This window comes from Echinops telfairi, unplaced genomic scaffold, assembly GCF_000313985.2.
Source record: "Echinops telfairi isolate 266 unplaced genomic scaffold, ASM31398v2 ScPeMD7_7469;HRSCAF=8507_0, whole genome shotgun sequence".
Classification (NCBI taxonomy): Eukaryota; Metazoa; Chordata; class Mammalia; order Afrosoricida; family Tenrecidae; genus Echinops; species Echinops telfairi.
The window spans coordinates 36,101,323-36,113,239 of record NW_022111372.1 but is presented as its reverse complement, the minus strand read 5'-3'; the positions used below and the strand labels follow the sequence as shown (position 1 = coordinate 36,113,239).

At 52.1% G+C, this 11,917-nt stretch overlaps 1 protein-coding gene across 3 annotated transcripts in view; it reads right to left on the bottom strand.

Moving 5' to 3' along the window:
• The window catches only part of SLC37A1 (solute carrier family 37 member 1), a 57,340-nt gene that overhangs the window by 2,640 nt on the left and 42,783 nt on the right, over nucleotides 1–11,917 (bottom strand). For all 3 annotated transcript variants that reach the window (XM_004697311.2, XM_045284634.1, XM_045284635.1), the window contains 3 exons: nucleotides 10,979–11,052; nucleotides 9,677–9,755; nucleotides 2,804–2,901 (listed from right to left, as the gene is read on the bottom strand). In XM_004697311.2, the coding sequence (XP_004697368.2) occupies nucleotides 2,804–2,901; nucleotides 9,677–9,755; nucleotides 10,979–11,052 (251 nt within the window). The remainder of the gene's footprint in view (nucleotides 1–2,803; nucleotides 2,902–9,676; nucleotides 9,756–10,978; nucleotides 11,053–11,917) is intronic.

Here is an 11,917-nt window from a genome sequence, read left to right as displayed (position 1 = left end):
GGTGCTGGAGCTGGGCCCCTGGGCGTGTGTCACAAGCACACATGCACCCAGAGGCCTTTGCGCAAACAGCACTCTCCATCCTTGGGCCAAAGCTCTGGAGGGCATGCAAGGTTCTTTTCTAAGATGCCAATTGTTCAAGTAGCAGCTGAGAAGCCCCACATGATATGAGCTCAGGTGAGGGGGGTGAAAAAAAGCACAGATATTTCTCCTACAGATAAAACGTCGCTTTGCTCCAAACACTGAGGAGCATTTATTACGATTGTCCTGGGGTGTGGGGGTGGGGACATTTCCGTGGCTACAGAATCAAGGGCGGGAACATTATTGTTACACAATTTCATCACCGTGAATTTGACCTTCTAGCTGCGTGTTTGGGGAGTGGGAGCCGGTTACCTCACCAGCACCATAACCCCCATCCAGTCCTCCAGGGTGCTCGCAGGAGGACAGCTACGATTAGGGACAGCAGATCGCTAAGAGACGTGGAACAAGAAGGAAACGACCATGTTCTCCGGCCGACTCCTTGGTCCTCCACTTCCTGTTCAGTCTTTTGAGTGTTTCCACCTCTTCACGGTGTGCTGCATTCTAGAGAAGTCTCTTCTCTAGACCCCCTTTATGTAATTCGGTCTGGAGACGTATGTAATTTGACTCAGAAACTCATCCCCTGACGATGTTTTTCCGCTAAAGACCGACCGCCTTTTTCACTTCTCTGTCTTCTCTTTGGTGGCTTCTCAAAGGAGCTGTGTTTCCTTGTTTTATTTTTTGCAGTGTCTTAGTCTTTTCTCAGGAGCCAGTTCTTCCGCTCCTGTCTATAAAAATAAGCCGACCGACCATTTCTGAAGTTCATCTGGTCACTCTTGCACCTGCGGTGGGAGGAGGCCTCGCTCCACTCTTTGTGGCGTCCACGGCCACTCTCCTTCCCAGTGGAGCGATTCCGCGCCATTCCCAGGTTGGGATTGTGACGGTTTAGTTGTGTACCTGGGCTGAGATTTCCCTCAAATGGTTTGGGATTTTCTTCTGCCCGGGAGTCACGTACATCACCCGTCACCCCAGGACCAACCTATTTTCTTCTCTGGCTTTTTTGTACTTTGGTAACATAAATTTTGAAACAATGCCAACTACGGACAAGTCCCAAATGCCAATGGATCTTGTTCCCCATCTGGTGACCAGGCTAAGGTGGATACACATTGCCTGCCACACCCTCCACGAAGCACGCGGCCCTTATTTCATTGACCCCCGGCTCCAGTTCCAACTTCCCTGTGGGCTAGCCCGACACCCCATGGACATGACCACTCCAGGCCTAGGTTCCTAAGGTTGGTAACTTGCAGCAGGGCAGTGCTGCCATCAACCTATGGACTCGTTTTTGGTTGGCGCTACATTTTCTGCCTCCTGGCTATTTCCTGAGTTTGTTATAAAGTCCATATATTCATTGAGAAGGGTTTCTGACATATGTTACCCAGAATTTCTGAAGCAGAAGAATTTTCAGAGACACTAAACCATCATGGGGACAGGCCTCTTACTGTTACTTAGTGGAAGTGCACCCAGGTCTGTAACTAAGCTACGTAGACACTTATAAAACAAATGGTCTGAGCATCATGATTTTAAAAGTTAATTGAAGAAAAACAACCAATCAACCAAACTCACTGCCATCAAGTCAAAACTGACTCATAGCGGCCCTCTAGAACAGGGTCGCACTGCTCCTGCGAGTTTCCAAGACAGGACTCGAAAGCCCCGTCTTTATCCCTCAGAATGGCTGGTGGTTTCAAACGGCTGACCTGGTGCATCACAGCCCCAACCATAACCACTACCCCACCAGGGTCGTGTACCATGTCTCAAATCATTAAGTTTTAATAGGCTCATGAATTGAGATATGGTATTTTATTCTGCACGCAATGGGGAAGCTGTCTTTTAGGGGCTCCTGAAATTAAAATACAAAAGTTTTATTTCATGATATAGTTGCTAGTTCTAGCAGGATTTTAAAAATCGGGATCAACCCCAGCTTATTTTCTGGCTGAGAAAGAGAGGCATGGCTTTAAAGTTTGGGGACCATGGGCAGCCAGGTAAGGAGAAGCAGACGCTAATCACCCTCAGATGCAGAATGCAAGTGTGACAGTCAGCATCATCCACGTCTTCCCCAACCTGCAGGAACCCTTGAGTTTTCTCAAGACAGGAAGCGTGGAGAAGCTGGATGCCAGGAAACAGGGAGACAGAAGGCAGCTCCGTGCCCACACTGGCACCCTCTTTGCTCCTTTATCCCTTTCCCACACCTTTGGGAGAAAGGGAGTCCGGTGTTCCTCCAGCGAGGACTTGACCAGCAGGAGGACACTAGGACAGCAATGGCCACCACAGAAGGGGCCAGACACTGCCCATTATCTCCGGTCATCCAGACTTGAATCCAGACAATAGTTCCTTGATTCTGACCATTGTGCTGTGGTTATTTGGGATAATTCCTTGGGTACTATTAACATTCCCATAGAAAACACAGAAGCTGCAGGCGGAGAGGTTAAGTAACTTGCACACAGGGGAGTGGGCTGTGCCGGCATTCTAAACCAGGGCGCCCCAGGCTCTCAGCACCCACACCACCCTGCCGAAGACGCCAGGGCAGCAGGTGGACCGGCAGCCTGTTTCCAGCATTCTAAACAAACCAGACGGAAGCTTTTCTCCTCCAGGCATATTTAGGGAAGGGCCATCTGTTGGGATGTGTCATGGGAAAGGGGTGGGTGGGGAGTGTCCACAGAAGGGTCTGGCCAGCCACTCTCAAGAGATGCTGCTCCTTAAGCGCTGCTTGGATTAAAGTGAGAGGACTTACCAATAAGGCACAGGCATCTGCCAACATCAACATGTAAAACACGTTGTTCCATCCAGAGGGGGAGATGAGCCCAGCCAGCAAAGGGCCCAAGGCTGCTCCTGAAACACGCAAACGGACATACACGGTGTGTTGAAGGAAAACACTAACACGTGACGTTTCCCACACCCAAGCCCAGTCAACATATAAAAGATGCTGGACACCCCGTTCATAATGAGAAACCAACCAATCAACATGGTAGCGCAATAAAACCCACTCTCAACTAGCAGACTGATGAGGTCTGTCTGAGAGGGTTGCTTATGTGTCCGAATGAACTCAAAGGCTATGAGAAAAAGATAAAACATAAGTTGGTATTAGGGACAATTGGCTCAATGATTTTCTGGAAACACAACTGAAAAAGATTTAATATATGGTATTAATAATGTTCATTCATGTGTTCAAACAGTCTCATGAAATTAAAAATTACTTTAAAATAAAAATCTATTAAGTTTATTATTTACAAAGTTAAATTTATTATAAAGAAGCACGGTAGGCATTCAAGGTGCAATCGGGTCTGTAACTCTGAATACGGTGCCAAAGTTCCTTTCTTGATTCTGACCCTTGTACTCTGGTGACACGGGATCATTCCTTCTTTTTAGGAGACAGACACTAAAGTAGTGAGGGGCCGGGCAGTGTGGATGCCTCTTACTCTTAGTTCAGAAAGCAGTATGCATGTGTATGCGTGTAAGTATGAGCATGTGTCTGCAGAGGTGTGTGTGCACGTGAGAGAGCGAGTGGGGAGGGAGGAGGAGGAAAGGTAGAGAAGGAAGAATGCATCATAAATCCTGTGGATCCGGGAACTGATCACAAGGATCCACATAGAACCCCCTTCCTGGGGGACGGGCAGCAGAAAAGTGGGTTAGGGGAGACATTGGACAGTATAAGACAGGACAAAACAATAATAATTTATAAATTATCAAGGGTTCATGAGAGAGGGGGGAGGGAGGAGGGAGGGGAAAAAGGAGGAGCTGATGCCAAGGGTTCAAGTAGAAAACAAATGTTTTGAGAATGATGATGGCAACAAGTGTGCAAATGTGCTTGACACAATGGATGTGTGTATGGATGGCTCTTTGATCTCACGTTCTCTCTTACACACATACATAATTTCTTTCTCTAGTCAACCCAGACTAACACAGTGGTATCTTTGTAAATATGAAAACTGGGCTGCTTTAATACAAAAACAAACAAACGGAGGGCAGGGAGAACCTAGAGCAGTGGTTCTCAACCTGTGGGCCGCGACCCCTTTGGGGATTGAACGACCCTTTCACAGGGGTCACCGATTCCTAACAGTAGCAAATTTATAAAGTAGCAACAAAAATAGTTTTATGGTTGGGGGGTCACCACAACATGAGGAACTGTATGAAAGGTTCTCGACTTTAGGAAGGTTGAGAACCACTGGTCTAGAAGAACCAGGGAGCCCAGGGAGAAGAACATTTTAGGGAAAGGAGAGTGGCCTCAGAGAGACCAGAGGGAATTCGATAAACCACGAGGAACCACGCAAAACTCCTGTCTTAATAGCTGTTGTTCAAATATTGGCCGTTTCATATCGGCGTCTAAGAAATCAGAAGAGGCGTGCTCACAGGGCGGATCATCCTGATGACCTTACTTACAGGGCAGTACAAAGGTAGAAAATAATGTCGTGAACATCTACGGAAACAAGACAAGAACAAGGAGACGGGCAGGAAGGCGGGTGCCGTGAAAGAAAGCAAGCCCATCAGCTGACCATCAGCTCTCTGGAGAGGAAACCCAGAAACAGACATGAGGGGCCTGGATTTCCAGCCTGAGCAGGCTCCGGTTCCCACGGCACACGCAATGCGAAGGCTGCAGGGATAAGCAAAGGTGGAGGGGAAACGAGGTCATCGAGGAAGAACTGGGCTAAGAGCATTGCGGGACGACCCCACAGTGGCAATGGGAGGTTGCAGTCATTCAGAAGGAAAGGACTCCCAACCCGGGACCCTCCGCCCTGACCAACTGCCCATCAAGGGAGAGGACGGAACAAGGGCACCTCAGACCTGCAGGCTCTCGGAACTTACCTCCGGCGAACCACAACACAGGAAGCTACGAGAGGTAAGCCTGGCATCTAGCAGCCAGGAGCCCCGTGTAGGCAAGAGAGGAAAGGCCCTGTCGAAGCGTGGGCAGCAGGTGGCTGTGGAGGGCCCTCACGGGAGGGGCGGGTGGGGTGAGAGGGGCCAAGGAGAGGAATCTGACGGCGCTGCTGGGGAGGGCGGGGGCAAGGCCACAGAACTGGAACAAAAGAAAGAACAGAAATGCATCTGTTGGAGGAGGGGGGATCGCTAAGGTTCAAGAATGAACAGTATCAACATGGCCACGATCATCAACGAGGATGAACAGGGATGTCAGGAGGGTCTTAACGACACATCACGAAATACGTAAACTGAGAGGATCCAGGAAGAAAGGGTTGAGGGTCACCGCTTCCACAAACAGAGAGCTTAAGGAGCAAGGATGGGGGAAGTCACGTTCATTAGAAAACGCCTATCAGACAATCCGGCACCTACAGTTACAGGTAACGCTGACTCGTAGCCGAGATCTATAGAAATGGCACGCTTTGCGTCATCACACCAGGATGTCACTGCCAACCCTGCAAACGCCGCGAACAGGTAAACCGGTGCTGCCGAACCAAATGGCGCTCTGGCGACTTCTGAGAAGGCGCCGAGTGACCACAGACTGCCAGTCAACCCTGGCTTCCTGACCCACGGCCACTCGGGGGCGTTTCCAACCCTAACGCAACGGGATGGACTCCCCTGTGAGTGGAAGTTTGGTTTTCTGCCTTGGAACGACGGGCATTGATTTCCACCCACGGGTCTCTCTGCCCTCGTCTCCTTGGGCAGCCTTTCTGGAGGGAGTAATGACAGCGTGCACTGCCGTTTCCATGGTGATCCATCAGCCCCCGGTGCGCTAGGGCAGCCGAGCGCCAGCGGGGCGGCTGGATCCCCACAGGCGGATGTGTGAGGGCTGCCGAGGTCAAGGTGGGTGGCGAGGCATCTGGATGGTTCTGTGTTCCGTGCAGCATCGTGAAAGGGTCAGTGATGGCACCGTGTACCCCTGCCTGCCTTCTGGGTACCGAAAACGGCACTTAGAACTGTGCTCAGTGGGCCGTGGGCCTCCCTCCTGCCCTCTACAGAGAGATGCAGGGCCTCAGCCCACCCTGAGCGGAGGATTTCCACCTCCTTGCCTTTTGGGGAGGAGTATTCAAGGAAATGTGTTTTTCCATCTAATTCATAATTTCCCTCTCTTTGTTGTATTCCCCTGGTCTGCTTTAAAATAGCAACCAGGGCTGCCAGCTGTGCTCCAAATTAACTTTCCTAAAAGGGTTTCACAGTGGGGGACAGAGTGATTCCCAGACAAAGACCTCCATTGGCAGAAGGCAGAGAGAAGGCTGTTCAATGCCCCACGGTTCATTAGACGCACGCCCAGTGCAGGAGCCTCCTGACGCCCAGGGAGTGGGCCTGCAGACTGCACAGTGCGCCTGGTGGACCGCCGAGCCAGGAGTCTGCAGGCAGGAGCTCTGAGCTCCTGATGGCAACCACCTCAGGGACCCCCATGTGGCTCAGGTCCTCCTTCATCCCTGCTGCTACCAAGACATGTCCAGGGGAGAAAGGCTCCCCTGGAAACAACACAGGGATGCCCATTCACACCGTCCAACAACTCCTAGCCATTCCTGGACCCAACAAGGTGAAGCCGTCTCTATGGAGGGCCACGACGGGGCAGGTATGACACTGGTGAACTAGAAGCCAAAGATGGGCCCTCTGGACCACCAGAGATGGACAGCCTTCACCCTGGGCCTGCCCAGTCCTTCTCAGCACAGGCATCATCTCTCATGGAAGAAGGCAAGCTTTGGGAATCTCTGGACATGGCAGCAGGAGCATGGGCCTGGGGTTACTATGACCCAGAGACAGGCCACCCTGCCTGGTGAAGGAGTGGCTTGCGGGGTGCCCTGGTGCCTCTCTGACCAGGCCCTTACCTGTGAACTCAACAGCCTGGAATTGATACCTCCTGGCCCCGGCTCTAATTCTAGGTACTCTAAACCAGCCGGCCAAATCATTAGCATTCCTTTACTGAGGGCTGACCCCGTTCAGATAGCTTGTTCAATCTGTGTGCTGCACAAGTACTTTATGCAGCCGGACCACGTGAAGGAGGAGACTCAGCGGCCACCTGAGAGATGCAGATGACACAAGCTTGTGGGACAAAAATGAGGATGACTTGAGGTACTTACTGCTGAAGGTCAAAGGTACAGGCTCTAGCATGAACTCTACCTACACAGAAAGGAAAATCCTCACAACACCACAAGTAGAAGAAAATCTGAACTAGCCAAGAATTCCATTCTTTGTACATCAACGATTCATGCCCATGGAAGCAGCAATCAAGAAATCTAGCGACATACTGCGCCGGGCAAATGTTTTGCAAAAGAATCTCTTCGACGTTTCGTAAAGCAAAGAGGTCATTTTGATGCGATCAAAGCCACGGTGTTTTCCATCGCCTCATATGCGTGTGAAAGCTGATGGTGGAGAAGGCAGAGAAGGAACGGCTGTCTCCGGACTGCGGGGCTGATGAAGGATACTGAGCACACGTGTTCGGCTAAGAGAACATACCAGCCCGACTCAGCAATGACACGCAGCCAGAGCGTTTCTGAGAAGTGAAGGAGTTGGGACTTTGGCTCTCCTACTTTGGACACTTCATCAGGAAAGACTAGCTAGAGCAAGAGGACTCCTGTCTGGGAGTGTTGGCCAGTGAAAATGGGGGCACTCCTCAAGAGCTCCAACAACCATGGGACAGCATGGCGTCAGGTCTTGTTCTGCTACAATATAAGGTCACCGTGAGTCAGAGCCAACTGGATAGCCGCCGCCACCACCACCGCCACCACCACCACCACCAAAGTTCTGGACGCTGTTTCAGTCCTGGTGTGGTAGTTACATAATCTGTTGTCAATTTGAGACTTAAGAGTGAAGGGGTGGAGTTTAGCTTGTTGATCAGATCGACGGTTGATGACCTCATTTGGAGGCCCTAAGGAGATAAATAGCTTGCTGGAGGCGGGACAGACGCTCACTCCCTGAGAGACTCTCTACTGACAAGACACATGAAGCTACCCCAATGGCAGCAAGAGCCCTGGGAGCTAGAGGAGCCATATGGAGACCCACGCCAATGCTGAGATGCTTCCACCACCACTGGATCCACACGACTATCTACCCACTGGCCTGTGATCTTCCTGCATTCGGCATTATTGCATGGCTGTGTGAGTCTAAAGAGGAATTTATGGACTAGTATTGGACATATGGACTAATATTGGGCTTATGGACTTGATCTGGCCTGGTCTGGCATGTTTTCTTAATATTCTATTGCTCTGGGATATAAAGCTCTTTCTTATACACATGAGTGTGTCTATGAATTTGTTTCTCTAGTCTACCCAGACTAACACAACTGGATAGACAGCAGTGAGTAAGTGGAGCAAAATTTCTGTCTTCACAAATTTTCCACGTTCAGTGGAGAGAGCCCAGACCACCACATAGCAAGTGAGTTAATGAGAAGGTGGCCAGTGCTACGGAGCGAGGCTGACTGAGAAGAGAGGAGGGGCCCACACGGCCTGGGAGGTCTTTATAAGAGGGGAAAGGTGACCCCACACTTCCGTGGCACAAGGAAGCAAGACCGGTGTCCCAGGCCCAGGGAGCTGCACCGAGGCCACGCCTGGGGCTCTCAGGGAGCAGCAGGGAGGCTGTGCAGCTCCCTGGACTAAGGCGTGAGGAGGGATGGGAACGATTTCAGGATCTGCATGAAGGAGAGTGTGATGGGTGTCGGAGAAACACACCATGTTGGGTTTCCTGCCCGGCTTGCATCAAGGGCTGTGGAAGCAGGCCAGAGCTAAACCCGTTTCCTCTGGCTGAGCACAGTGGCAGTGCTGAGTCCTGGCTCTCGTTCTCTGTGCTTTTGCTGCTAGACCATCTGCACTGCCTTGGTCTGGCACTGCCATGAGGTTCCAAGCCCAGACCACCCCTGAGGGTCCTCTCCACCGGTCCTACTCACTCACCCTTCCTGCGGGGCTTTGGGATGGAACAGCAGGAGACATGCCAGAACCTTCCGATCCCAGACTTTTCAGGACCAGCTGGGGGGTGGGGACCCACCAGTAGACCACCCTGAGCTTCCACCCCCCTACACAGAGGGGAGGCAGCAGTTGGAAGGGCCTAACCCAGGGCTGCTCTGGGGACCTCAGCAGAGGGGTCCACAGTGCCCAGGCCCCCTGCTCAAAGGCTAGAGGCAAGGACATGGCGGCCACTCTCAGTGACTTGCTGATAGAACAGGCTGGGCGTTTGGAGCAATCGCACCGCCCATTGATGAGAGGATAAGCGGACGATTCGGTCACCTTTCTTTGCCCCAGAAGAGGCTGCCCAATGTTCTCCCTGGTCCTCCCTGAGGCTGAGACCACTCAGAGTGGGGTGTGCCCTCAGAGCACTGGTTGTCCTGCCACTGCCAGTTAAGTCAGGTTACATTTAGCCCACAGTCTGCCAATCTGTGGTTTAGAGGAAAACCTGAAACATCTCACACGCTGAAGAAAACTAGTCCCTGTCACAAACACCCACCCACCTCCTAAGGCAGACTAGCCCCAGTCAAACACCCATCCAGCTCCTAGTCCACCCCACCACACTGACCCTCCTCTGGCCTCAGGACAACTTCCCCTGGGCTCACTGCAGTTGTAATAGTGAAAGAAGGTCAGCTGACCCTCGTATTGCCCAGGCAACCGGATTCCTGGTGATGGGTCCATTGGGATGAGGCAATTTGGTGTCCCTGGGCCAACATGCCCTCTGGGAGCTTTGATTCTCCACGTACCCACAGAGCCGGTCCCATCGATGATGGCAGTCACAGTGGCAAGGGCATGGGCGTTTCCTTTCAGACTCTTGTGGGTCCCCTGGAAGAGAGGGAAAGGCAGGCGAGGGCTGTCTCAGCAGCACTGCAGCAGAGCCGTCACCTCGTCTTCCCTCCGGACGACAGACTCGAATCACCCTGCCAAGCCATTCAGCCCATTGGAAAACTTAAGCTCTACGCATTCCCAAACGTGCCCAGTTAAGGTAGGCCGTGCTTCTGTGGGTTTCGGTTGTAAAAACGATTCACCTGCCCATGTGAATGCTAGCTTATCAAACATCTTAGCATTGTCTTCCAAAACGGAGCTACTGACTCAGCACAAATGCACGCTTCACTGGGGCACATGAAAAGAGGGACGCATGGCACTAGTGTCCCCTGTCTGCATGCTGGCTCTCTCTGCTGTGTGGTTTAAACTTTAATCAGACGAACAGCCAAAGTCAGGAACGGGGAGAGAGCCCCAGGACCCATCGTAGGAGTGCAACTCCCTCCGGACAAACTAGCGGGAGCTCCAGCTTCTAAAATCCCCTCTCATTTCCGTCGAGCCGATGCCGGCAAAGCAACACTACAGGACAGGGTAGCATGCCCTGTGAGTCTCAAGGAATGCCACCTTGATGGCAGTAGTTTCGAACTGCTGACCTTGCTGTTAGAAGCCCAACGTGTAACCACTACACCGCCAGGGTTCGATTTTGTATAAAGCCACCCATAAAAGGTGAAAACAAAACAAAATAACCACCACCAAAAAGCCCCAAACAGCACAAACTGAAGGGCAATAAAAAGAATAAAGTGAGGGGTGTGTGTGGTGGGGGTGGGGGTGGGGAGTGTCCAGGAAAACAATGCCTGGCAGTCTGAGCCTCTAAAACGGCAGTGCTGGGGGGTGTGTGGACCTGTGATGTGTACACACACGTTGGACACAGTAAGGGAAAGCACACGCTACGCCCGTCTCTGCCCTCTAGTCCCGTCTGACCTACTGGAATTTTCTATCCCACCTAAGGCTCAAGCATGTACACACATGTACACATACATAACTGCCCAAGCACACACTTCATAAAGCCACTGTAGGTACATTTCAAGCACACAGATGGCCAAGCCAGGCTAGACCGGCTGCCTTGGGTCAGTGACGTGGTGGACAGGGAGGAGGTGAGCAGCTGGGCTCCCCAACGCCTCTGCACTGCAAGGCTCTCCTCGGGCTCGCTCGGCAGGGACAAGAACCCCGGGCTCGCTCAGAAATGACAGTGAACCCGAGACACCCAGGCAGGAGTGGCCACTCACCAGGTCGGCGGAGACGGCGGTGGTGATCAGTGCGTAGGGCCCGCTGACCAGGACCCCGCTGAGCAGCAGCATCGCTGTGGAAACCAGAAGGGGTGTTCAACCAACAGGATTTCCCCCGGGAGGGTCTGCATGTTCTGAGAAACCCTCTAGGTGGGCCCTTGACATCCGCCTTCCAAGTTGCACACATGGCTACCATGTGGTGGACATGTCGGGCAAGGTGGACCTACGCAAAGCTGTGGACAAGTGGTTGAGCAAGCCCCTGGGGGTGATAATTCCCTGGGGTGTACATGAATTCCCTGGGGGGGGGGGTGCACCCTGTCTCCTTAAAACTTGCTTTTATCAATAATGATGTGAAGTCAGTCGTACCTCCCTAAAGGTATATGAGGTCCATACTCCAGAGGCCACTTGGCCTACCAGTCCTGAGGAGAAGAACCAGGTGGGGAGGCGCACACACCTCTGCCCGGGCTCACCTGTGCCAGATTGACACCGGTTTAGAATGACTAGAGCCAGCCACAAGGATCCCTGCTGCTGCTGTCCGATTAGCACTGGACTGCTAACTATAAGGTCAATGGTTCAAACCCACCGGCTACTCTGTGGGAGAACGATGAGGCTGCTCCTGTAAGATTTATAGCCTTGGAAACCCTACATAGAGTTGCTGTGAGTCTGAATTGATCGAGGGCAGTGGGCTTGGCTTTTTCGGTTGAAAAGGCAGCCAGTGTTTCTCTGTGGACAAGACACTTTCCCATTGCCTACAGCTGCTGGTGGTAACCCCTCATGAGAGCCCAGACCAGCCACGCTCACCCCGGGAGGGCAAACACGCTCAGCTTGGAAGCACGTGAAGCATTCCCCAAACTGTCCTCCACACACTCAGTGTTTGTTCAGATGTTTCTGGGACAGAGAGGCTTAGAGGAAACTCCATGCCCTCCTGGTGCTGGCAGC